At 41.7% G+C, this 27,440-nt stretch overlaps 1 protein-coding gene across 11 annotated transcripts in view; it reads left to right on the top strand.

Moving 5' to 3' along the window:
- Window positions 1-2,848: 2,848 nt before the first annotated feature.
- IL20RA (interleukin 20 receptor subunit alpha) overlaps window positions 2,849-27,440 on the top strand; it is a 37,977-nt gene continuing 13,385 nt past the window's right edge. For 3 of the 11 annotated variants that reach the window (XM_008995143.5, XM_002747077.6, XM_008995138.5), the window contains exons 1-2: window positions 2,849-3,026; window positions 23,342-23,477. In XM_008995143.5, coding sequence (XP_008993391.3) covers window positions 23,408-23,477 — 70 coding nt within the window. In that variant the 5' untranslated portion in view covers window positions 2,849-3,026; window positions 23,342-23,407. Of the gene's footprint in view, window positions 3,027-3,393; window positions 3,571-17,145; window positions 17,225-18,453; window positions 22,566-23,341; window positions 23,478-27,019; window positions 27,075-27,440 lie in introns of all 11 variants that reach the window. The other 8 variants (XM_078370817.1, XM_078370815.1, XM_078370816.1 and 5 more) reach the window with 6 other exon arrangements.

Genomic DNA, 27,440 nt, shown 5'->3' with positions numbered 1-27,440 from the left:
ACACACTAATAACATGAAGTTACTGAATTCTTTCTTTGAGTCAGATCCTAGCTAAGAAATTTACATTTACTAACCACCTCCTTCAATCCTTACAACAATTCTGAGAGTTAGTCACATTACCCCAAGTTTCAAAACAAGGAGACAGACTTGGATAGGTTGTTCTTTTAATAAGCAACAGAAACTGGAACCTGAATGGTTCATCCAATTTCAAAGTTTGCGCTTTTAATAATTTCCTTATATGCCTCTTACACTTGAGAAAATGTTGTGGTTTAGCTTTTATGATTAGGTCTACAAAATATTGAGCTAATTTTTTATCCTATTTAACCCATAAGACTTAAGATCATGATGATGGAAGTAAACAAAATAAATTATAATTTAAAAGTAAGAACAACAGCAACTCAAGATATTATCAAGAATGTACTGATCACACAAAGTCCTTCCTAAAATGTTCTGGAATTACAATGGAATCAAGAGTCCAGTTGGGAAAACAGAAACCACACTAGTTATTTCAATAGAAAGAGTTTGCTATTGCAATAAGGAATTGATTAAACAGATGTTGGAGTACCAAAAAAGTTAAAAGGGGATACTGAGATTGAAAAAGACAGAGTGACTACTAGAAGCAACTACCACCCTCAGGGCTAAAGGAACAAAGGGCAGACTTGGGGGTTAGATCCTGGAAGCAGAGCCTTCCAGTGCTGGTATTTCTCAGGCGATGCAGTGAGGCTGATTCTGGGAGTATGGGAAGAAGCTGGAAACTAGAAACAATTGCTACTGGAACAAGCTGTCCCTGCCAGGGTAAAGAGGCACTATGACAAGAACAGCAAATAAATAGGAAGCAAGTTCCTTCTTTCCTCCTCCAGCTTTCAGGATTCCTTCATGGCCCTTTGGTGGAAAGGAAAAGAGCTGACAAGAATAGAGGTTTGCAGAGGCCTCACGTCAGCACTACAAAGCTAGTGTTTCAGCCTAAGGAGCCCTCTGACCTGAATTCCTCCCCTGTTTTCAAGTCTTTTAGGGAGGGGAAAGTAGCATATTTAGGAGGCTCAAAAAATCCTGCCCCATCTCCTATCTCCTTACTCCCTCCTCACTAAAAAGATGTTTTTTTTTAATACTGAAGACTCTCCCCCCTTTTTAAGAAAAAGAAAACAATAGTTGCTCTAATTTGAGTGCCGTTACCCTTTATTGGAGCATTTGAAAAAGGGCATTTAAGGGCAAAAGAGATGGAACACAGCTGAAGTAAATCTTATTACAAGTCAAAAAGTTTAGGCCAGGCACGGTCGCTCATGCCTGTAATCCCAGTACTTGGGGAGGCCAAGGTGGGCAGATCACCTGGTCAGGAGTTCAGGACCAGCCTGACCAACATGGTGAAACCCCCAGTCTCTATGAAAAATACAAAAAAATTAGCTGGACGTAATAGCATGCGCTTATAGTCCGAGCTACTCAGGAGGCTGAGGCAGGAGAATCACTTGAACCCCGAAGGCAGAGGTTGCAGTGAGCCGAGATCAAGCCACTGTACTCCAGCCTGGGTGATGGAGCAAGACTCTGCCTCAAAAAAAAAAAAAAAAGAAAGAAAAACAGTTAAAAAAATGTAAAAGTAGAAAGTAAACACTCATAGTAAGCTAAGGTTAATTTATTATTATTGAAGAAAGTTTTTTTCGGCCAGGCGCGGTGGCTCAAGCCTGTAATCCCAGCACTTTGGGAGGCCGAGGCGGGTGGATCACGAGGTCAAGAGATGGAGACCATCCTGATCAACATGGTGAAACCCCGTCTCTACTAAAAATACAAAAAATTAGCTGGGCATGGTGGCGCGTGCCTGTAATCCCAGCTACTCAGGAGGCTGAGGCAGGAGAATTGACTGAACCCAGGAGGCTGAGGTTGCAGTGAGCCGAGGTCGCGCCATTGCACTCCATCCTGGGTAACAAGAGCAAAACTCCATCTCAAAAAAAGAAAAAAGAAAGAAAGAAAGTTTTTTCATAAATTTAGCATAGCCTAAGTGTAATGCAGTGCTTATAAAGCCTATAGTAGTACACGGTGATGTCCTGGGCCTTCACATTCACTCACCCACTCACTGACTCACCCACAGCGACTTCCAGTCCTGCAATGTCCATTCGTGGAAAGTGCCCTATACAGGTGCACCATTTTTGAAATTTTTCATACAGTACTTTTACTGTACCTTTTCTATGTTTAGATATGTTTAGCTACACAGATATTTGCCATTGTGCTACAGTTGCCTGCAGTATTCAGTAGGGTCACATGCTGTACAAGTTTGTAGACTAGGAGCAACAGCCTAGGCGTGTAAGAGGCTATGCCATATAGGTGTGTGTAAGTACACTCTAAGATATTCACACAAATTCGCCTAAGACGCACTTCTCTGGAGGTAATCCTGTCATCTCAAATGATGCATGACTGTAAGATCTACTGCTGAGTGCCCAACAGTATATTGATAAATAACTCCATTTCACCCTTCTTCCAGTATGGAACTTTAAGTGACCATCAGACCGGCCTGAATACCAGAATCTCTTTGCAATGCTCTCGCCTCGCTCATTACCAGAGGGAGGTTTTACCTGCAGAGTGACCGGGTTGGTCTGGGCATGTACCCTGAGAGGTGAGAGGTGGAAACTCTCAGACTCTCAGGACTGACAGCCGAATGGCTGGGGACTATAAATCCGCGAGAACTGCCCTCACGTTGCCATCCAGCTGGGTAGCCGGAGGCGCGCGCGTGGGGGTTCCGCGAGTCGTTCGCCCTCGGTTCCTGTGGAAGCCCGGGGGGCGGGGGGGGAGGTGGGCGTGGCCGCAGCGCCTCCGCCCTGGGTCTCGGGTAGCCAGGAGCGGGGCGCGCTGAGCCCCGGGCGTAGACGCAAGGCCGCGCTGCCGCGGTTGTCCTCAGCAGGCGTGGGACGGAGCCGTCGGCTGCCCCCCGAAATGTGACCCAGTCCCGCGGCCCATGCGGGCTCCCGGCCGCCCGGCCCTGCGGCCGCTGCTGCTGCCGCCGCTGCTGCTGGTGGCGGCGGCGCCGTGGGGACTGGCAGGTAGGTGGGTAGCGCCGCCAGGTGCGGGTCGGGGACGTCCGCTGGCCGGGGCCCCGCCAGGCAGCACGCGCGGCCGAGCTCTCCTCTCCCGCCCAGCGGCCGGGTTTCACTTTCGGGCGGGCGGAGGGCGAGGTGCGCGGAGGCTGGAGTTTCCAGCCCAGGGGCTTCGGGGAGCAGCGGGGACAGCCGCCGCCGCCTCGCGCACCTTGGCTTGGGGTCAAGTTTGCAGGACTCCGCGCTCCGCACTTTCGGTCCCGAGGATAGGGGTGATGGGAGTTCGGCGGGGAGCGCTCTGCGGGGTGCCCACAGCCTGTGACTAGCGGTCGGGGACCGTAACCGTGCGGGGCCCCTCGTCTGCACGTCCCAGGCTCCCACTACCATCGCCGCGGCCGCGCTGAGGGACCCCTGTGGATTCCGCGTCTCGGCCGCTGAGCCCCGCAGTCCTGTAAGCCGCGCGCCGCGAGGCCCGCGCTTTAAAAACCAAACTCCCCGAAAGCCCCGAAGGAACAGGATCTAGAAAGACCGGAAAGACGCAGCTTCTAAAGTAAGCTCTCCTGCCCTAGCCACGGCGTGGTTTCCTTTGCATTTATGACCATGTACAGATAGTGCTCTTTGATTTTTCAGAAATAAGACAACTTTTAACTCGTTTAAAAGTTTCTAAATTTTTTTAAGTTTAAAAGTTAACTGAAGGCTCTTCCTTTGGTTTGGTTGTTTAAACTCTCTACCAACTGGAATTCAGTAAACCAGAATGATTCATTAACATGATTGCTTTTTTCCCCCTGTATTTCTCGTATATGAGAAAAAGATTTTTTAAAAAAGATATCCAGGATCCCTCTTTTAAAAAATTATTTTAAAAAACAACAAAGCTTCTCTAAATCCTGTACTTTGGAGACGGTTGATTCAGGCCCTGCTCTTTTAATCCAGAACTGAGCAATAAGAGTGAATGCAGGAAGAAAGTTGACGGTGAAACTGGAGTCCTTGGTGGTTAAAGAAAAAGTTAAGTTCAATATGTTACAACATATACTTCAAGAAAAGTATGCACACAGATCTTGGAAATATTTGAACAATAGCTATTATACATAAAATATTTTATCTTCTAAATTAATAAGAAATTATAGTTATTTTCCCTTTTAATATCCCCAGGTAAGCTGAATGGAAAGAGGTGACTGATGTACAAATATTGAGCCTGCAACTACCAGATAGAAATTTGTTTTTGTTTTTAACTGGAAAAGGCTCGGTGCTGTGGCTTGCACCTGTAATCCTAACACTTTGGGAGACAGAGGCATAGGTGGGAGGATCGCTTGAGGACAGGAGTTTGAGACCAGCCTGGGCAACATAGTGAGACCCCTGTCTCTACTAAAAATTAAAGAAATAAAAAACCAGCCAGATGTGGTGGCAAGCACCTAATTTCCTAGTTGCTCCCTGTGCCCAGGAGTTCCAGGCTTCACTGTGCTATGAACACACCATTGCACTCCAGCCTGGGCAAGGATGAGACCCTGTCTTTGAAAAAAAAAAGAGAGAGAGAGAGAGAGAGAGAGAGAGAGAGAGAAATAAAATTGTTGGGTGCTGACATTAGCAGGTAGTAATATTCTTGACTTCGAAAAAAAATTGCAGAACAAATAATAATAACTCTTTTCTGACCCAAGAGACATGGGTATTTTGTTACCCCTTCTAGGGGTATTCCTGTCCTCTCCTGGGTCTTTGAGCTAAGGTCTAAGGACTGCTGGGAGGACCACCTTAAAAGATGTATGTAGTTACCTGGATACTACCTGTTTTTAATTGAAGGATTATCTGCAATGTCTGCTGTACAACAGGGACTTTCTAAGGGTTCTATGACTTTGCCACTCTCAGGTAGATTAATGCTCTAATGCTTTCAGTTTTTGAACTTTTAAAAAATCTCGTCTCTCAGCTCAGTTCCAGATCAGGCTGTAAAATACCCAAACATCCAAAGGAAAAAAAAAAAAAATCTCACCATATTGTGAACCTTGTAGGGAAATCTTGATATTTCATTTCAGATAAACTTGTAATGGAATTCAGAAGGTCTATGCAGCTCCCTCAAGGCAGGTCCAATACGCTGTCATTCTTTCTTGGACCCCTCCAGGGACAGAATTTCACAGGGATGTTTGTCCCTGTGGCTTATCAAATGCTGCACTGTTAGCCATTCCCATATCTTATCCTCAGGGAAAATAAAGAACCATGGTTAGCATAATATAAATAAGCATTTAAAGTCACTAAGGGAGAGTGGGAGACGGTAACTTCTCAGGTCACGTGTCTCCTCTGCTCAAAGCCCTTCAGAGGTTTCTACTTTTCTTGGAATCATTCTCAGTTCTTCTACAAGATCCTCTGTGGCCAACTCCTGCCTGTCTCTTCGGCCTTATCTCAGACCACCTAATTCCTGCTCTCCTGGCCGTTTTCTACTTCCCAGAGCAAGCCAAAGTGTTTCCCATCTCACTCAGATTGGCAGAAGTTCCTACTGGAGATTCATAATGGCAGCCCATCTGCTAAAATGCCACTGTCCCACTCTGTCCCCAGCTAACTCCTGCTCAGAATTTGGCCTCTCACCGCCAGTGTGCTTTCCTCAAGAAGGTCTTCCCGAGGAGTTGAACAATAAGAACACAGACACAGGGTGGGGAACATCACACACTGAAGCCTGTCAGAGGGGTTGGTGGGGGGAGGGAGTAGCATTAGAAGAAATATCTAGTGTAGATGATAGGTTGATGGGTGCAGCAAACCGCCATGGCATGTGTATACCTGTGTAACAAACCTACACATTCTGCCCAGAACTTAAAGTATAATTAAAAAAAAAAAAAAAAAAAAACGTATTTCCGAAATCCCCAAAGAGGAAAAAAACATAGCTCATTGTGTCTACAAATAAACCTAACTTTAGTTTTGGAGCTTTAGGATGCAGTCTAAATATCAAAACAACAACTATGCTTATTAGAACAATATACTATAATTAATGGAGTAAGGGTATTTGTCAAAATGTCTCTGATATAAACATGGCAGCCTTTGGTATTTTATTTCACTGACAAGTTATTCAAGGACATATTTCACTCACACACATGCACACACAGAGACATAAATGACTCTAGTAAACTAATTAAACTTGCAAAATTATTTTCTTTTTTTAAGTTTTTATTTTGCTCTGATTTGGGACTTGCAGAAAAGTTTCAGAAATAGCACAGAGTTCCCATATCCCCCACCTGGTTTCCCCCAATTAGAACATCTTATGTAACCAAGGTACGATGTTCGGAACCAGGAAATTAACACTGATAAAACACCACTCACTGACTAGAGTCCTTGCTGCAGTTTCACCCATTTTTCCACTAATGCTCTTGTGTTTTCAGGATCTAACCCAGGATGTCCCATTACATTTAGTGGCCACGTCCCTTAGTCTCCTCCAATTAGTGACAGTTCCTCAGCCTTTCTTTGCTTTCATGACCTTGATACTTTTGAAGAGTCCCAGTTACCTCTTCCTGAGAATATCCCTCAATTTGGGTTCATGTAAAGTTTCCTCAAGATTGGGATAAGGTTATTCAATTTTGGCAAAAATGCCACATACATTATATTACCTTTCTCAGTGCATCACTTTAAAGAATTTGTAATATCAGCATGTCTTCTTACTGGTGATGTTAACCTTGATCGCTTGGTTAAGGTGGTCTCTTCCGAGTTTCTTACTATAAAGTTACCATTTTTCACTTTATGATTAATAAACATTTTGCACAGTGATACTTTGAGGTTATGCAAATTTCCTGCTTCTTCCCAAACTCACACCCACTAGTTTTAGTATCCATCAGTGGATTTTGACTGCAGCATCTACTATGCCTAGTAAGTGATTTTTTATTTCGCTCTTTTCTTCCACATTTATTCACTGGAATTCTGTTGCAAAGAAGAGCCATCTTTTGCCTTTCTATGTATGTATTCGATTGGTTGAGTATATAAGTATGGACTCATGGGTGTATCTTACTCTTTCATTTATAATCCAATAGTATCATTGTCAGTTTTGTTGCTCATGCTGTTCCAGCTTTGGCCATTAAGAGTTCCTTCAGTTTGGCTCTTGCGTCCCTCTAAGGAGACCCATCTTTTTTGAGCACTTCATTAACTTTCTAGTACCAAAAAGATTCCAGACTCATCTTATATTTTCCCTGCCACGGGCCTAGAATTGATGACTTCCTCAGGAAGCTCTGGTTCCTTCTATTGGAGAAAGATGTTTAGAAACCAAAATCTGGGTGCCAGGCATGCTTATTGCTACTGGAATGAGGTGCTCTCAGTGGACAGAACTGGGGAATGCATGTATGTAGACTAACCCAGTTATATACACACATCTGTATTTCTGTATCTATCTCTCTGTATGTATATATATTTAATACTGGGAGTTTATAATGGTGCCACTAATTTCAGTCTAACAGTCAAGGTTCATTCTAGCCTTCCTCTTTCATTTGTAGCTTTTTTTGTCTAACAGTAAGAAACCCAGATGTCATTATCTACAATTGACTTATTTGCCTGATTCTAATGTAAATAGTTTTAGGACTGCTAACTCATGCTCCTATGAGAAAAACATGTACTAACTAAATTATAGCCTTTATGTACAGTTTTCTGGTCTTAAGCTTTATAATATCCAGTGAAGACACTATTGACCAAAGTTACCTAGGTTAATCCTTTTTTCTCTTTACTCCTTTTGGTGTGCTTATACTGTCCATTTGTGATAAGTTGGGTTCATTTGTTAAACTGCTGTGTTACAATTTGGGTTCCTCCACATGCTAGTTGTTTTGTTTGTGGAGTTAGGGGTATATGGCAGGTGGGTGAAATATTACTGTGCCTATCAAAGTCAGAGCCACACTTCTCAGAGAAGTGTGGCGCCCTCCTGACCCCATTACCTCATTTCTATTCCCCACCATACCACCACCTCTTTCCTCTTTCCCATTACACTGTAAATGTAATTGTAATGTTATGCTTACACTGTCATTGTGATATTCTAACAGCATTTCTGCTTTGTTCTCAGTCCACATTCCATGCCATCTCCTTAGTGTCTTGTGTTTATTTTTTCCTGAATTTCTTTTGCACCAATGAGCAAATACATGTATGTTTTAAGATCCAGGTCTAAATCTGGATTTCTGTACTGCAGCGAATGCAGGATTTGCTCGCTCAAATGTTCATTTCATCAAAAAAGCATGTCTTCTTTTCCCCCCTTTCTTTTATTGCCTTTCAAGCAAACTTGGGGTGATTTCTTATCTATAGATTGACAGGCTTCCCCATCCATCAGCTTGAGGCCCAGCCCCAGCATGCCCGGAGAGCATCATGTACCTAAGATCCAAGCGTATGGCTATAAGTATCTCCAGCCTCACTCCTCACATGGGCACTCCTCCTGCCTGGAACTACTCAGCTTCCTAGAGAACAAATTCAGGAAAGGCAGTATTCGTGACCGGGAGAGCATCCAAGGAGATTGGTTACCTAGGGGAAGCAGTGTGGGATAGGAACGAGATAGTAGTGGTGAGGAGGAAGCACCGCTTCCCTGATTATATCTTTTTGTTTAGCTCTGACTCTTAGAACCATAAGGCAGGACATATATATTTCATTTACTCATAAACTGTGGTCAAAGACAATAGAGATTATTGCTATGAAATTAAGATTTTAATATAAACATTTCAACATAAAACATTTGCTGTTTTTATAATTTTTAAATAAAACTGTATATCTCTATGTTACCTTTTTTAGTGCTTGGCATAGTACTTTTCACAAAATGGTTGTTCAGTAAAGTTGTACGGTTTGGTTAAAAGCAACTTTTATTATATGCATGACATTTTAAAAATTATTTTCTATGTACCTCATTTTCTTTAAAGTACAATTTTACCAGGTGTCATGACATGTTGACTTCCATATTGGTTTTAAAAAATGATCATCGGCCGGGTGCAGTGGCTCACACATGTAATCCCAGCACTTTGGGAGGCCAAGGCGGGCAGATCACAAGGTTAGGAGTTCGAGACCAGCCTGGCCAATATGGTGAAACCCCATCTCTAAAATACAAAAAATTAGCTGGGTGTGGTGGTGCACACCTGTAATCCCAGCTACTCAGGAGGCTGTGGCAGGAGAATTGCTTGAACCTGTGAGGCGGAAGTTACAGCGAGCGCAGATTACGCCATTGCACTCCAGCCTAGGCAATAGAGTGAGACTGTCTCTCCAAAAAAAAAAAAAAAAATTCTGAGGCTTAAGGCAGCATATATTTTATAGAGTAAAATAATGTTTTCCATCTTAATTATAACATTATACTTTTGCCATCATCGTGATATTCTGACAGCATTTTTACATTTTCTTAGTCTACAGTTTATGACTACATGACACAAAATTTAATACCAGAAACATGATTTAAATCACTTTAATCAATTCCAAGGTCTATCAATTACATATAAAATTGGAGAACAAGGCCAAGGGCAGTGATTCATGCCTGTAACCCTAGAGCTTTGGGAGGTCAAGGCGGGAGAGTCACTCGAGGTCAGGAATTTGAGAGCAGCCTGGGAAACATAGCAAGACGCCATTTGTACAAATAATAAAATAAAATAAAATATCCAGGCTTGGTAATGCCTAGCTACTTGGGAAGCTGAGGCAGGAGGATCGCTTGAGCTCAGGAGTTTGAGGCTGCAGTGAGCTGTGATCAGCCTGGGTACTGCAACTCCAGCCTGGGAAACAGAGCAAGACTCTGTCTCAAAAGAAAAAAAAGAAGAAGAAGAACAAAAGAACTATAGAAAGCTGGTTAGAGACATTAAAATTAAATACTTTCTCTGCTTTATCTTTCAGAATTCCTATTGATGTAGAAACCCAGAGTTGACAGGACCTTAAAGGTCACCCCACCCAGCTGCCACTCTCTTGATTGTTCTCTGCAGCAACTCTTCTAAGCAATGACCTGTCTGCTATGTGAGCACGTGTCATCACAGGATACTCAGTACCCTGCACCCAGGCAGGCAGGATATCCTGTCACTGCAGATTTCAACTATTAAAAAGTTCTTTCATAAAATGAACTGAACTTTGATCCTTCAGCTTTCACTCGTTAGTCCTCATTCTAAGCCGATGAAGTAATACTGAACAAGCTGTTCAGATCATTGAGTGCAGCCATCACATTTCCTCTGTGTCTTCTTTCCTCTCCAGAAAACCACTTCCCCAGAAAACTGCCAGGTGCCCCCCTCTCTCCCGGTACTTCTAGTGTATGTTCCAGTTTGTCTGCAAACTGGCCTTTCTCAGGCTGACTTCCTACAGATGGTGATGAAACGGCTGGTCTGCGACATTCTAAACATTCCATCTTGGAAGGTTTATTTACCCTCAGATGATTCAGCATCAGGTTCTGATGAATGCAGGCCTCTGATGTCTAAAAGACTCTCTCCTTTCTCATGTTTGTTGTCATCTATGAGACACAGACCCTCATTCAGACTGAATTCCACATTAGTACAATTTTACTTTGCTCTGGAAGTGATTTTGTTTCTGTTTGCTTCTTACAGTACAGAGAATGAAAGTATGGTGAAGTTTTATCTAGAACTTGTGATGATGGTGTTAAACGCAGCTAAGGCTACTCTTTCTGAAAGGACAATTTTTATTTACTATAAATATTATCTATACAAAATTGGGTCTGTTTTTTGAGGGTAGTGATCCCTGCACTGCACTTTGCACCTCCAAAATGGATACTTGAATCACTATTCATTGTTCAAGCAAATGCCAACTCTACCTACAGCACAGAGGATGGGCATACTTGGTCCTGTACAGACCTGTGGGGAAGCTTTTTTTATACTTCTTGATTTCAACATGTGTACTGTGTATACTTTTCACCCGGCTTCCTCATGGCTAGGTAATCCAAAGTTCCATTTCATACAGCTACATTTGCATTTTGATGACATTGGATATTTTGGCAACTATATGCTCCTAGTTAAAGCATTTCTTTACATTAACAATGCTATTTAAATTTCCTCACCAACTTTGCAGGGTTTTCTTCCGTTTTTGTTTTCTTGCCCAACATCAATCCCCAAATCTTCACTTTCAGGTGACTCCAGTAGCTCTTAGAACATTTGTTTTCCTTTTCAATAAACATTGTGCTTATTGTTGAGGAAAGATATAAGCAAGCCCCAGACGCCTACTGTATGGGCTTCTTAAGGCTGCCATGGCAAAGTGCCACAAACTGGGTGGCTTAAAATAATACAACTTTATTGCCTCACAGTGTTGGAGCCTGGAAGTCTGAAATCAAGGTGTCAGCAGGTTGGATTCTTTCTGAAGGCTGTGAGGGAGAATCCATTCTGTGCCTCCTTGTGCTTCTGGTGGTGCTGACAATCTTAGCCACTGCTTGCCTTGTAGACACAACACTGTATCTCTCCCTGATCTTCACATGGCGTTCTTCCTGTTTTCCTTCACGTAGTCTTCCAGAAGTCTGTGCATGTCGTTTGTGTTCAGCTTTCTCCTTTTATGAGGACACCAGTCAAACTGCATTTCAGCCCACCCTAACTACCTTGTTGTAACTGTTTCATCTCTCTAAAGACCTTACTTCTGAGTGAGGTCTCATGTTGATGTACTAGAAGTTAGGGTGTCAACATATTTGTTTTGAGCAACACAGTTCAACTCATAACTTCTTCCATACTCTCAAAGACTTACAGAGTTGTAAGCGGAATCCATAGGCTTGGCATCTGTGGTGAAAAAGAATCTGTTTTCTCAGCCACATGCAGCGGTTCCTCCTCTCCAATATGTTTAGGAGTCTGTGTCCAATGAAGGAAAACTTTTGCAGAAGGGTCAGAGCTGAAAGCCTTTACTGAGAATGTTGCTTTCCATAACTTGACCGTAAGGTAGAGCTGTCAGTGGGTGCTTAAAGACTAAAGACATTTAAATTTATCCAGCAGAGGTGCTCACTCTTCTCAGACCTCTGCCTCTCATCTGGGCTACTCTAGGGAGCACTTGCCCTGAGAAATCCTCTCCCTTGCTCCAGCAAAGACTTTTTTCATAGGTAAGGTGTAACTACCCATATTATTCCATCCCCCAGCATCCCTCTCTGTTTCCAAAGAACATATCTATGTTGCAAAATATCTATAAATTATCTACTAAATGCTCAACTTATTATTTTTAAAAATTAGCTTATAAATTTCAAGTGCCAAGTAGAATATCACATGCAGCCTGTAATTTAGGGGAATAGGGTATTTGAGGTGATCGGATTTAACAAAACAGGATTGCTTTAATACCCATGCATCCATTTTGTGTTTTCAGAAAGTTTAAATACATCTCAACTCAGTGTGATTTCTAAATAATCCTTCTTTGAGTGCTTTTTCTTCACTCATCATTCAGTGTCATCCTTTTATACATATGAGGAGCTGTTCTAGGCTCCAGAGTAAATAAGAAAACAAGGCCCCTTCATTCAGTCTTCAGAGAAATCAGACAAGTAGTGATTACATTAAAATATAAATGCCAGAATTGAGGGAAACAGTTTCTTTAGAAGCATAGAATAACACAACTGATCTAATAAGATGTCAGGCAGGGAGGGCTTCCTATAGGAAGGTCCTTTAAACTGAGACTTATAAGACTTGTTGGTTAATTGATATTCATGTATACATAGGTATATATCACCTCACATTCTCCTTACTCAAGGATAAAAGGTGAATCAGAAAAAAAAAAAACCTCAATATCCAAGTAAATGTCTTTCTATGAATAAATACCTTACATGCTTTTAGGAAGAATCATATTCAATCAGCAGTCATAGGTAGGTTGCCATCTGTATTATACAAAATATTTATAATTCAATACAAATTCAGGTATTTAAAAATGTGCTACATATACACCATGGAATACTATGCAGCCATAAAAAAGAATGATATCATGTCCTTTTTCAGGGACATGGGTCAAGCAGGAAGCTATTATCCTTAGCAAACTAACACAGGAGCAGAAAAACAAACACCACATGTTCTCACTCTTAATTTGGAACTGAACAATGAGAACACTTGGACTCAGGGAGGGAAACAACCCATACCAGGACCTGTGGGGGGTACTGGGGAAGGAGAGCATTAGGATAAATAGCTAATGCCTGTGGGGCTTATTACCTAGGTGATGGGTTGACAGGTACAGCAAACCACCATGGCACATCTTTACCTATGTAACAAATCTGCACACTCTGCACATATATCCTTACACTTTAAATAAAATTAAATATAAAAAATAAAATAAATTCAGGTCTTTTTAATTCAAATATTAGCAAACAAATAAAGCCAAGTCCTGCTATCAGCATCTTCTAACCATAAATTACCAAGTAGTTAATATTCCTTTCACATACATTTCTTTCTTATAACACTAAAAATGAACAAATAAATAGGCAATAGTAGCAAAATCCCATGGAAAGGTTGATTTTTCTGAGTGGTAATCATCTAGTGGGTAGGAGTCAGGAGCTTTGTGACTGTAGGACACTAACCTCAAGGTCTGCCTGTTGGCAGCCTCAACAGGCCACTGTGGTCTGAGGCTTTTTGCAATACCTACTCAAACCATAGTAATCAAAAGACACACATTATGCTGTGGCTTCTGACATAGGTATTATTTAACCACTTTCTGAGTCAACCCAGTCCTTTAAGGACTCTTAACTTTCATGAAGATGAAAGGGACTGTCTTGATTGTTCCAGTTTCAAGTTGTTTCTGGAGGTGTTCCAATAAAACAGTGAATTGAATAGTGTCCCCTCAAAAATAATTTCCATCTACAACCTCAGAATGTGACCTTATTTGGAAGTAAAGTTTTTGCAGATGTAGTTAAGAATTTTGTATTGGCCTATTCTTAACTTGCTACAAAGAAATACCTGAGACTGGAAAATTTATAAAGAAAAGAAGCTTAATTGCTCTTGGTTCTGCAGGCTATACAGGAAGCGTGGTGCTGGCATATGCTTGGCTTTTGGGGAGGCCTCAGGAAACTTACAATCATGGTGGAAGGGAGAAAGGAAGCAAGCATATCACATGGCCTGAGCAGAAATGAGAGAGCGAGTGGGGGAGGTGCTATACACTTTTAGACCACCAGATCTCATGAGAACTCACTGCCACGAGAATAGCACCAAGGGGGTGGTGCTAAACCATTCATGAGAAATTCACCCCGTGATCCAATGACCTCCCACCAGGCCCTACCTCCAACATCGGGAATTTTTAGTACTTTAACATGAGATTTGGGCGAGGACATATATACAAACTATGTTAGATTTCAAGGTGAAACCATCCCAGAATTAGGGTAGACTGGTTTCCTCGTAAAAAGAGGATATGACTCAGAAAAGCCACATGAAGGCCAAGGTGGGCAGAGACTAGAGTGATACTGCCATGAGCCAACAAATACCTGGAGCCACCAGGAGCTGAAAGAGGCAAGGAAGGATTGTTTTCTAGAACCGTCTGAGGGAAGTGGCCTTGCCAACACCTTGCTATCAGACAGCCAGCCTCCAGAGCGGTGGGATCATCAATGTCCATTGTTTTAAGCCACCCGGTTTGTGGTCCTTTGTTATGGCAGCCCTGGGAAACTAATACAAGAGACCTGGACTCTTCTCTGTGGGCATCTCATCATTATTGCCCTGCTTTTATCCTATCTACTCTTCCTTTATATCTTGTGGCAAAATAATGTAAGTGCCTCAAAGAGCCAGTCTTCTACAAGGTCTATTCAGCATGTAGAACCCCTGTTCATTTTACTGCATTTAGTTACACAACTTTATCAAGGCATAATTCAGCCTTGAAGAGGTCTGATCCTAGTCCTGGTCACCCTCAGAACGATTCACCATTCTGATAGTGTTTTTGATGGTTACTGAACACTTCTATCTTCCTGGTGTGTGATTGGACAGTCTGAGATTCCAGTTGAGATCATGCCATCAATCCCATCTGCCTCCAAAAACCAAGCAACAATCAACAGAAGTAAATACTATTTATTATTTTCTTGAGAATTAAAAGAAATGCAACATGGAGATTACTGCACACAAATGCGTCTACTGAAACAGAAAGTAACAACATGGAGCCAGGATCTTAGGGCCACAGGGAAAGAAGAGCAGTCGGGAAATCAGAGGATGGAAGTTCAGCCCCTCCTCGTCCACTGCCCTCTGTGAGCAAGAATGGGTTTTGGTTTTCTCGTCTATGAAGGAGTAGGGTTTCATGATTTGTAAGGTGCAGAGATGGCCACTGCCTGGGCAGTACCAGTCCATCACTTCACCTGCCTTGTGCCCTCTGCCTGCCTGAGGGAACCTGCCCTATCTCTCTGTCCTTGGGGTTGGCCAGTCCCAGGGAGACATTGGCCTCTGTACCCTGGTTCCCACCACCTCTCTCCTGCCACTGAGACCAGCCCCTGCCTAACACTCCACATTTCTTACATTTTCCCCAAGAGGCTCCCCACATTACCACCTATGTAACAACACTACAATCTTTTTTCTCTCCACAGAGCTCATCGTAATTCATAACAAGTGGATACCATACTGCATTTCTTTTGCCTTTTTTTCTTATTTATTTATTTTTTTTTTGAGACAGAATCTCACTCTGTCACCCAGGCTGAAGTGCAGTGGCGTGATCTTGGCTCACTGCAGCCTCTACCTCCAAGGTTCAAGTGATTCTATGACTCAGCCTCCCAAGTAGCTGGGATTACAGGCGCATACACCACCATTCCTGGCTAATTTTTCTATTTTTAGTAGAGATGGGGTTTTTCATGTTAGCCAGGCTGGTCTAGAACTCCCAGTCTTAAGTGATCTGCCCACCTCAGCTTCCCAAAGTGCTGTGACTACAGGCATGAGCCACCGTGCCCAGCCTCATACTGGATTTCTAACCATCCTCTTTCATTTTCTTGATGACAATGTGATACAGGATTATATGAAGGACATACTTCTATATAGTGAAGCACCACTTAATGATGGGGTTACCTTCTCAGAAGTGTGTCCTTAGGTGATTTCATCCTTGTGCAAACATCACAGAATGTACTTACCCAAACCTAAATGAAATAGCCTACCACTACACACCTAAGATACATGGCATAGCCAATTGCTCCTAGGTTACCAACCTGTACTGCATGCTACTGTACTGAATACTGTGGGCAGTTGTAACACAATGGTAAGTATTTGTGTATCTAAAAACAGAAAAGGTACAGCAAAAATACAGTGTTATCATCTTACGGGACCACCATCATAGAACGTTGTCATGCAGCACATGTCTGTATTTCTAAAGTGTGTACTAGTGGTTTAAGTTGATCTTAGAGCTAGCAGTCCAGTTACCCAGCTATACCCAGCTGTGCATTGTATCATCCGAGGCCCCAGCGACAGCACTGATTGTTAATTTATTGTGGCTGCCATGGGCTGAAAGGCAACCTGTGCAGGAAGGGTATGCAGCATGGGGGGGGGGGTGAATTGGGTGTGCCTGGAGGAAAGTGGGCTGTTTTGTGTCTTTTGCTGTCCACTGTCATTTGCCTGCCATTTGCCTACCTGCCTCCCACAGATAAGTAATTCATGGCAGTGTTTATTGCTGATAATAATGGCAGTTATTCATATAATAACAACAGTTATTGTTAATGGTGAGGAACAGTAAATATTTACAATGAATGATAACTGTTTAAATGGGTGGCTGGGAGGAAATAAGTATAAAAGGTGAGAGTGGGTAGACAGTAGTGGAGGAGATAAGGGGAGATGATGCCAAAAGCATACTCCAGAGATGTCCAAGGGGTGTTTGAATCATCCCTGTACTGATCCATGGGCAAGTTGAAAAGTTATTACATCTGAGTATGGGGAAAATTTTTTCATTTTTTTCCCTTTCAAAGAGGAATAGAACCAACTCTTGGGGTTAATCAATAAACTAACATTATTTTTGCTGTCTCTCTCAAATGACTTGTTGAGATTAAATCATTTGAGAAAAACCAACAAAAATAATGTTAGTTATTGTCTTGTCCCACTGTTTCTTTTTCTTTACTCTTTCTGTCCTTCCTAAGGACAATGTCACATGTGAAAGTGTAAATTAAGTACATAAATATCAAACTTTGAGAAAGTTGATGATAGGGACATGTGGTCTTTATGAATAAAGGAGGCACCCAGAAGTGTTTGTCATGAGGGAAAAGAGTTACACTGTTTTTCATCTCATTAATCTTAGGTACTCTTTGCCAAATAGCCTTGCTGTTGCTTTTCAGCTTACTGATGTATGCATTGAAAACTGGTGGCCGAGCATGGTGGCTCACACCTAACATCCCAGCACTCTGGATGGCTGAGGTAGGAGGATCACTGGAGCCCAAAAGTTTGAGACCAGCTTGGACAACATGAGTGAGACCCCATCTCTACAAAACAATTTTTTAAAACTTAGCCAGACATGGTGGCATGCATCTGTAGTCAGGAAGATGAGGAGGGAGATCACTTGAGTCCAGGATTTTGAGGCTGCAGTGAGCTGTGATCATGCCACTGCACTCCAACCTGGGCAACAGAGTAAGACCCTGTCTCAAAAAAAAAAAAAAAAGAAAAAGAAAAGAAAAGAAAATCACAAACTGCTGACATTTTCTACCATAATTCTTTAATGAAAATGAAAAAGAATCTCCATTTTCCTCCCGTCCTTTACTGTTCTTTTGTCCATCATTTACCATTCCATCATTTCTGCCTGATTTTTAAATCTTTTCTATTAATTTTTTTCTTACACTTTTGTTGACTTTTCTTCTGAAAATTTCAAGTCATGAAGATATGAATGGAAGAATTGCATTGCCTCTAGGAGGATAAAAAGAAGTACTAGTTTTGAAAATGATTTGAGGAATAAAGTGTTGATATTTAAGAAATACCGATTGAGCTTGGAATTTCCAACAGCTATTCTTCTCAGTACTTTAGTGGTCCCAAATAGTTTGTCTTTAACCTTGTTCTTTCTTTTTTATTTTCCCTTCTGAGGCATGATATCAAGTAGTAAAGATTTCAGCCCACATCCGAATCTACTTTTCCAGTTACTGTGATGATCATTACTACCAACTGAGATGTTTTGGAGATTATATCATGTGAAGAACATTAGGTGCCCACTCAAATAGTTTAGTTTGTTTGTTTGTTTGTTTTGAGACAGAGTCTCGCTCTGTCACCCAGGCAGGAGTGCAGTTAGTGCCATCTCAGCTCGCTGCATCCTCCGCCTCCTGGGTTCAGGAAATTCTCCTGTCTAGCCTCCCAGCTAATTTTGTATTTTTAGTAGAGACGGGGTTTCACCATATTGGTCAGACTGGTCTTTAACTCCTGACATCCCACTTCAGCCTCCCAAAGTGCTAGGATTACAGGTTTAAGCCACCATGCCCGGCCCAGTTTATTTTCTAAAAGGGAAGGGAAGAGCTTTATATAATCTAAGAGATGGCATAAAGTAGGGGGACCGGTTTTCTAACAAACAATGGGGCTGGCTTATACAAATTAACAATAGTCATTATGGGAGGCTACACACAAATATCTCACAACAATGAATTTCACAAGCTCCCTCTTTTCAGTTGCAGGTACAGCCTGGCACACACTGGTCAGAATATTCCATTGAGTGACAAACTTTCATCTTGGGGAGATGAATTTTATTTTTAAAAGCATTCAAAGCCAGTTCCTTCAAGTTTGGGTGATCAAGCTGGAAAATGCTGTGTTGAACAAAAACAAGATGTCACTATTAAAAAAATGAGATTGAATTGTTTGTGTGTTTCTAAACTATCTCTGAAGATAATTATAGCTGAAAGAAAGCATTCCTCAAATGTCATGAGCTAAGGAGTATCATGAGAATAGTCATAAACTCTCTTATGTAAATGACTTTAAAGATGCATACTCTCTTTAATGGGTTAACTTCAATAGATTTATTTTTTTTAAATAGTCTCTATGTTAAAGTCTTACTTGCTGTAAAGCACCAACAGCAAAATACTGAAAAACGTGTTTAAGCACATAGATTTACTTACTGAGGTGTGGCGATAACACCAATTTTTCTGCATGACTTATGTATTGCTCATGCATATAAATGTGCGTACCTGGCAGAGAAAGTATTGAAGGGTTGGGCCCCAGACTTAGAAAATATCAAATATCTCCTCCATCGTGAGGGAAGGGCCTTTTCTTTTCTTTTTTTTTTTTTTTTTGAGATGGAGTCTCACTCGGTCACCCAGGCTGGAGTGCAGTGGCACAGTCTTGGCTCACTGCAGCCTAGGTCTCTCTGGTTCAAGCAATCCTCCTGCCTCAGCCTCCCAAGTAGCTGGGACTAGAGGTGCCTGCCACTACACCCGGCTAATTTTTATATTAGTAGAGATGGCATTTCACCATGTTGGCCAGGCTGGTCTCGAACTCCTGACTTCAGGTGATCTGCCCACCTCAGCCTCTCAGAATGCTAGGATTACAGGTGTGAACCACCTGTGCCCAGCCCTTCTGTCGATTTCTGTCCTTAGCTGTACCCCCATGCCTTTCATAGATTCTATTTCTAGCCCATAGTAGGCACCAGTAACTATTTGTCACATGAATATGACTGTGAACAGTTCCACCAGGAAAAGCTTAAAAGAAGAATAATACTTAAGTTTACCTCATTGACTTTCTTACATCTCTCCTTAGAAGCTCCAATCTTTAATATGCAAAACTGATCATGGTCATATAGTCCTTTCTTCCCACAACACTGTACTTAGGAGCATTTCCCACTCACCTAAAGGTAAGTAACCCAAGCAAGCACCCTGTCTCACCCAGCACACTTGGGCCTGAGTGTCCACCAAATGGCTAAAACACCATGGGCAAGTCATTCAACCTCCCTGGGCCTCTATCCACTCAGCTATAAAATGAGGATAGTAACTTTGGAGGACAATACTGAGCGAATACTTACTGAGCTCTTTCTTTGTGCCAGGCACTGTTCCAGGAGTTCTAGTGAAGAGTCTTAATCATTGCAACAAGCCTAAGAGGCAGATAGTACTGTTCTGTTTTCCAAATGGGGAAATTGAGGCACAGGTTAAGTAACTGGCTTGAGGGCACACAGCTGGTAAGACATAGAGCATGGAGCAGGCTCCAGCGTGACTCTAGAACTTTTGTTAGGGAACCTCTCCCTGAGCTGTTCACATAAACAATTATTAGAAACCATTGGGTTAGGGCAGTTGGTAGTACCCTGTAAGAATGGACAGTATTATTACAGAGAAAACTGAGGCAGCGCACTGGTCCAGCAATTAGTCAGAGGAAGAATAGTGAGGTGGTGGTTAGGGGAAGAAAATCAAGTGCAAAGGAACTAATGCTAGCACCAAATCATGCTCCGTCCTGTATAGAAGACAGTTGTGCATCTTTTTTCTCAGGTAGGTACTCACTGAATCATATTTTAAGTGCTGTTTAAAAGACTTACTTTTTGGCTGGGCATGGTAGCTCATAACTGTAAGCCCAGCACTTTGGGAGGCCAAGGCGGGTGGATCACCTGAGGTCAGTAGTTCGAAGCCAGCCTGGCCAACATGGTGAAACCCCGTCTCTACTAAAAATACAAAAATTAGCTGGGCTTGGTGGGTGGTGCTTGTATTCCCAGCTACTCGGGAGACTGAGGCGGGAGAATGGCTTGAACCCAGGAGGCGAAGATTACAGTGAGCCCAGATCACGCCACTGCATTCCTGCCTGGGCAATTTAAAAGAAGAAGAAGAATAACTTTTTGTGGGAGCTTGATATATAATTAGACAAAGAAGGGAGATCAATTAATATTTTTCAAGAGAAAGGGTTTGTGGCAGGGCGTGGTGGCTCACGTCTGTAATCCCAACACTTTGGGAGGCCGAGGTGGGTGGATCACAAGGTCAGGAGTATGAGACCAGCCTGACCAACATGGTGAAACCTCATCTCTACTAAAAATACAAAAATTAGCTGGGCATGGTGGCACATGCCTGTAATCCCAGCTACTCAGGAGGCTAAGGCAGGAGAATTACCTGAACCTGGGAGGCAGAGGTTGCAGTGAGCCAAGATCGTGCCACTGCCCTCTAGCCTGGGCGACAGAGTGAGACTTCATCTCAAAAAAATAAAAAGAGAAAGGGTTTGTAACTTGGGACAGAAGAAAACATGTCTTTCTTTTCAGCATGATGAAATTAAAACAATGCTTAAGATAATCTATGTGAAGGCAGTCATACCTGTTTTGCACTTTGGTGGTTGGCATGTCATTGTTTACAACATCTGCTTGCTGAAATTAGTCAATCATCCTCTGTTTTTTTTGTACTGCCTTTTAACGTTTTTCCCATGGTAGAAAACTCACTTGGGCTGGGATTTCTTTTTCCTACAAGCCTATGAAGCATAGGCTTTTCCTGAGTACAACAAAAAAGAAATGACTTTTACTGTCAAGCATATAAGTAAAACTGCCCCATACTTAGATAACATCCCTAGTATTTGCTTTGAGGCCATTAGGAAAATGTCACAAACCATTTTGCTGTACTTACAGACCTGTATTCAAGGTAACTCTTAGAACCAATGTAGCAGCCACATTTTATAAAACTCCACTAATGATAAATTTACCCATTTAGATCTATCTTATTAATCTATTCTCCTCCTCACGTATCCTTCCTCATTCAAACCTCAAATGGAATCCAGAGTTGATACCCTCAGTCTTCTGAGTCTCCTACCCAGATGTCTGTGGTCAGGAATGCTCACTTTAGTGGAGACCATACATACCCTACACATCTCAGCACAATCATGTCATTAAAATAGCACAAACCAATATTTATTCAGAGATACACACGTGGAAGAACAAGGGGTCTGTCTCTTAGTTCCAAAAGACACCATACGCAGAAGAGACCTAAACTGTCAAGGTGTAAAACAACAGGGTAAGTTCAGGTATTGAAAGTATTTTGGTGTGGCTGGTGAACATGGTGCATTTGGCAGAATTGCAAAAGGAGAGGTTGGACCCGCCCATCTGAGGAATCTGTATCAGACCAAAGGTCATGATGGTCTGGCACTCCCCAAACAAAACTATGTGCACCAATCCAATGGCTTTTTAATTTAGGATGTGAAATCACAGTTGCAGAGAAGCAGAGCCATGCTTCCAGACAGCAAATATATTTGTTAAAATGTATTTGTTACCCATTAATTGGGACCCATTTCCTGACAGCAATGTGGGTGTGACATGTTTTCACTTTGGTGTTGATTTGATGATCTTATCAGTACTAGCAGGTTAGAAAATTGATTTTTCTCCATTGAGATGTTTATTCAGGAATGTCTTCGTGTTTTTCAAACTTGAAACAAACACAGTGCCTAAAAATTTTGCAAATTTTTTTAAACAAAAGAGAATACTAGTTATAAAAATGTATCTTTTAAAATGTACTATTTCTTTTCCTTTAAAAAAAACCCTGCTAATTCTGTTTTGTTTTGTTTTTAGACAGAGTCTCACTCTGTCACCCAGACTGGACTGCAGTGGTGCGATCTTAGCTTATTATAACCTCCACCTCCCAGGTTCAAGCAATTCTCCTGCCTCAGCCTCCCAAGTAGCTGGGATTATAGACGCCTGCCGCCAAATCTGGCTAATTTTTGTATTTTTAGTAGAGACAGTGTTTTACCTTGTTGGCCAGGCTGGTCTCAAACTCCTGACCTCAAGTGATCTGCCTGCCTTCGAGTGATCTGGCTTCCATAAGTGCTGGGATTAGAGGTGTGAGCCCAGGCATCCCACCTAATTCTATTTTTTTATCACTCCTTTGCATCATCAAAATACATAAGAGCATGAGCATTCCTTGCTAGATCTTCATCTGTTAATTTTGCTTTCACAACACAGCCACTCTCTTCCTGATGGAACCCGTGCAGTTCTGTTTCATCGTCAGGTCCCACTGCTAGTTTGAAACTTGAGCTCCAAGCTGTCCACACAGCTCCCTCTCCACAGCCTGCATCTTGGTGTATACTGGGGCTAATGCAGTTATGGCCTTACTGCCTTCTCCTTTCTCCCCTTGGTCCATCCAGTCTTTTCTCCCTTCAGCAGTGAAGTGATCCATTTGACATATAAATAGGTTCATATTCTCCCCTGCTGCAGAGGCTTCAATACTTTCCTATGAATTTCAAATATAATCCAGATGTTTTCCCAGGGTTTATAGAGATGGGGCATCTGGCTCCTTTGTAATCCTTAGATTTCATCTTGGCCACTGTCCTCTTCGTCAGCTTTCCAAACTGATCTTTTGACAGTTCCAAAGACACTGTCTTTTTGGATAGGCCCTTTCCCATCTTGGTTTTCTCTGCCTAGAACCTGCCCTCTCGTCCCACAGCTGATTCCTAAGGCTACCTCTGCCACATTCTCTTTTCCATTTGAGAGCTGTTTCATAGGACATGCATACTGGAAGGCATGGTATATTGGGGGCCATCTCTGGAGACTACTACAGGAATCATATTTACCTTTTCTACTACTAAGACCTCAATTCCTCTCTGCTCCTTTTTTAGTTCCCTGTGTCTCTGGTGGTTTGCCTAAACCTGCAAACATCACCTTCTTATCCATCAACATGAAGAATGTCCTACAATGGAATCGACCAGAGGATCTTCAAGGAGTTAAAGTTACTTACACTGTGCAGTATTTCATGTAAGTTTCTTCTTTTCCTTTTGGCTAGCTTACAAACACAAGACTCAGACTCCTGTGAATTGTGCAGAGATAAACTATCTGTGGTATTAAATGTGTTTGAAAAAGAGAAAAGTTTTAGATGTTTCAGGTTAAGTTTTCTTGATGTTTTGTAAGGTTAAATTAGAAAACAGTTTCTTCATGGAGAGACAGAAGGGGGCTCAGGAAAGGAAATGTTATTTAGACAGAGAAAAGAAGTTGGTCAAAACATTATTAGGTGGCAGAGCAAATAAAGCAGTCCATCGTCTATGAAATTTCTAAGCTGTTTGGAATTATAGGCATCCTTAGACTCCCTGAAACCATGTGCATATTTTGTGCATTCAGCTGTTTTACTTAAAGATAGCAACGACTAGGCATTTCATCTGGCCCTCAAAACTCATTGCAAACAAGAAAGAATGCAAAACAGATTCAGAAAAACAAAGGAAGTGGCCACAACTCCAACCACAAACTAGGAAGCATCTAAGCCAGATCCTGTGGAATCTGAAAGAAAACAGCTGCAGAAGCGGAAAGCAAACCTATACCTTCCCAGCTCCAACCACAGGAAACGATTTCACAAAAATAAGTGTCACAGTACTAAGAGGCCCACTTAATAATCTGAGAGTATGGTAATCTAAGGATTGCCACCACCAGAAACTAAGGAAATGTCCCCATGGAGCCCCAGTTGGGTGCCACAGAATGTCAGAGATGGAAGCTGAAATAGAAATCAGGCACACAGGACATGTTCATTGCGGAGGCCCCGTCCCAGCCCAGGAAGAAGCTGGGAGTGAGCAGGGGACAGGAGGAAAGGGAGGTGGCACTGGCTGGGAGACAGCCCAGGAAGGCTACAACATCAGCCTCCTGCAGCCCAAAACCTGAGGGCAGGGAGTCCTCCCAGCAAAGAGAATAACAGATTTCATGAGAGGGTGTTTGATGAAAACAGAAGTTTAAAATTATGGAGAGCACTGGCCAGATGCAGTAACTCTTACCTGTAATCCCAGCACTATAGGAGGCTGAGACTTAGGAATCACTTGAGCTCATGAGTTCGAGACCAACCTGGGAAATATAACGAAACCCTGTCTCTACAAAAAATACAAAAGTTAGCCCGTCATGAGGGTACATGCCAGTAGTCCTATCTACTTGGGAGGCTGAGATGGGAGGATGACTTGAGCCAGGAGGTGGAGGTTGCAGTGAGCTGAGATCATACCACTTTTCTCCAGCCTGGGTGATAAAGCCTGGGTGATAAAATGTGGAGAGCAAAAGCTCATTTTCTGAGCCCTTTTCTTATATCCATTTGCCTGTTCAACAAGCAGCTGGCCCCACTCAAAGAGTAATAGTCCCAAAGGAACTAGCATAGCACCTATTCATAATTACTGGGAGGGGTAAAGAGGAAAAAAGAACACGGTTTCCAAAAAGGTTTGATATGGAAGTCAGGAAGAATTAAAACAAAGAACAGCCTGTAATTTTGTTAGAGTACATAAACAGCAGGATCTGTAAAGGTAAAGCTCAAAGAAAACAGTGAAAGAAGAGATTCTAAGAGCAGGGAGAACTTTTTTTTTTTAAGGAAGTGTGCACAGCTTAGGAATATTGGAATATAAAAATACTGTATCAAGATGAAAAACCTGTTAGAGCTAAGTGATAGTAATGGTTGAACAGGTAATAAAGACTGTATCATAAATGTGTGGCATGTCTAGAAAAAATTTGATAAAAACTATAGTAAGACATATCCTGGTGAAGTTACTGGACTTCAAGAAAATTAAATGATTCATGCCCGTTTTAGCAAAAGCAGAACTCAAGTTGGGAGAAAAGGGAAATTTTAATCTGACAACACTCAACAGAATACATCTTCTGAGGAAAAGACAGGTATGACCTGAGACTCTCAGTAAGTCCAGTAGACTGGTGTTTGAAAGCAGGTGGAAACTCAGGAGATCACTTTCCCGAGACCTTCCTGGGGGATGAGGTGGAGCACTAAGGATGACCTCCAGCTAAGTGAGAAATAAAGACAACCCAAAAGAAGAACGTAGTGATGACAAAAAGGACTGGTAGCATGTGTTGAATTCATCTAAATGTAGAACTAAGACTAAATAGTGATGAAAATATAGAAGTTTCTTTAAAATAATTTGAACTTAAACAATAATATAAGGTGGAAAGGGTTGGGGAAAACTATATACTGATTTTCATAGGCAGAAGCCCTTAAAAGTGATCTAAAATGACAATATTTCATTATTTTAATAATTAACCTCTCAATATTTTTCACAAACCATTTTCTTAATTTAAAAGCCCTTTTAGGAACAAAGATCTCTTGTGGTGACAAACATTTGCACTTCAGCCATTCCTTTAATTTCACTTCAATATCTTTTCTCTATTAAAGTTCAAGGCACATTGAATTGACTACTTTTATTAAAACCATATGTATGGTATAATCTAATTTTTGTCCATCTATTCTGCTCTCTAATCATCCTTCTGTTTATACAGAAGCACAATGAGATATCCAGAATCATACACACCGAATGTTCCAGGGTAATGGGTTTTGGGGTGATTTGTTTCTCTTTTGATTATACTTTCTGAATTGTTTGATTGTTTGAATGAACAAACATTTACCATATTTCAAAAACGAATCAAGTCAGTGTTGTCTTTGAAAAAAAAATTCAGACCACTAAAGCCAGTGAAAGACTTCAGCAGCGATTCACAGTGACCTCATTTATCTAGAAACTCATTCTCATTTCCAAGGAGTGTCTCAGGAACCAGTGTTAGAGGAAAGAAATCGCTTTGCAGAGAGAAGTAGCTCATGAGCATGTCCTTGCTTCCTTTTCCATTAGGTGGAGCAAAGAGCTTGCTCTGTCCTGTTTTATGGGATTCAGAAAGGGATTTTAAAAACATAGGCAGAGTCATCACTGCTCTCTGTGAGCAGATACTTAGATTGTGCAACTTTTGAAAATAGTGTACTTTAAAAGAAGCTCGTCATGTCGGAGTTCTTACATGTCTGTGCACGTGAAAGATGGAAAGGAGTAGAGAGAGGGCAGCGTGTTTCACTGCCAGAGGGCTCCAAGCTCAGCTCTGCAGTCAGACAGTCCATACTTCATAGCCAGGCTTTGAACCTAGCTGGGTAAGTTACAGATTATACTTTTAAACTTTTGAGTGAAGTTTGTTTCCAAGATAAAAATTTAACAAAAGTTTAAATTCTATCCACCAAAAGAGTTTAATGCAAAAAATAGAATGTAGCACTAAAAACAGAAGTTTTGGAGTCAGGGAAGAATAGTTCAAATCCCAGGTATGCCTTCTACTAGTCATGTGAATTTGAGTAGATCCCTTAATCTCCCTGAGCCTCAGCTTCCTCATCTGTAAAATGGGATGAAAATAAGAGTACCTACCCCCTGGGGTTGTTATGATAATTAGATGAGATAAAGCTTGTAAATCAGAGACCACTGAAGGCCCCACATGAATGTTTGCTATGTGTGAGTGTTATTACTGGAGTATATGCTGAGTGATTCTGGTCATTATTCATTTATCTTGTTCAAAATCTTGTAAAGGGCCTTTTCTCCTGCATCAGCGTCTGTCATGGGAAGCTGTCCTGCCTTTGGCAAGGTGAGGAAGTTTGAGGAGGGCGGAGTCACATGGGCAATGGCAATAGTCTTCAAACCACAACTCAAGACTCTTTGATGAGTCGTGAAATGAATGTTGAGGGACATAACTAACATTAGTTTTAATGGAAAGGAATGGAATGGTGTGGAATGGAGTGGAACAAAAAATAACTGAATGTGAGGTATGTGGTAAAGTTTAAATATTTTCTTGTAAAATTTTTGTTTTAATATGTTAGATAGTTGTATATGTTGTGAGCTGAATCACAATGTAAAATGTATTTTTTCCTCTGCGGATCATGGTCAAAAAAAATTGAAAGCCCCTAAGTAACAGTGATCACTTGGATGGAGAAGTTGGTCAGTAACATCTGGC

The sequence above is a fragment of the Callithrix jacchus genome, chromosome 4 (genome assembly GCF_049354715.1).
Source record: "Callithrix jacchus isolate 240 chromosome 4, calJac240_pri, whole genome shotgun sequence".
NCBI classification, from domain to species: domain Eukaryota; kingdom Metazoa; phylum Chordata; class Mammalia; order Primates; family Cebidae; genus Callithrix; species Callithrix jacchus.
This window is presented reverse-complemented; position numbering and strand designations above follow the sequence as displayed.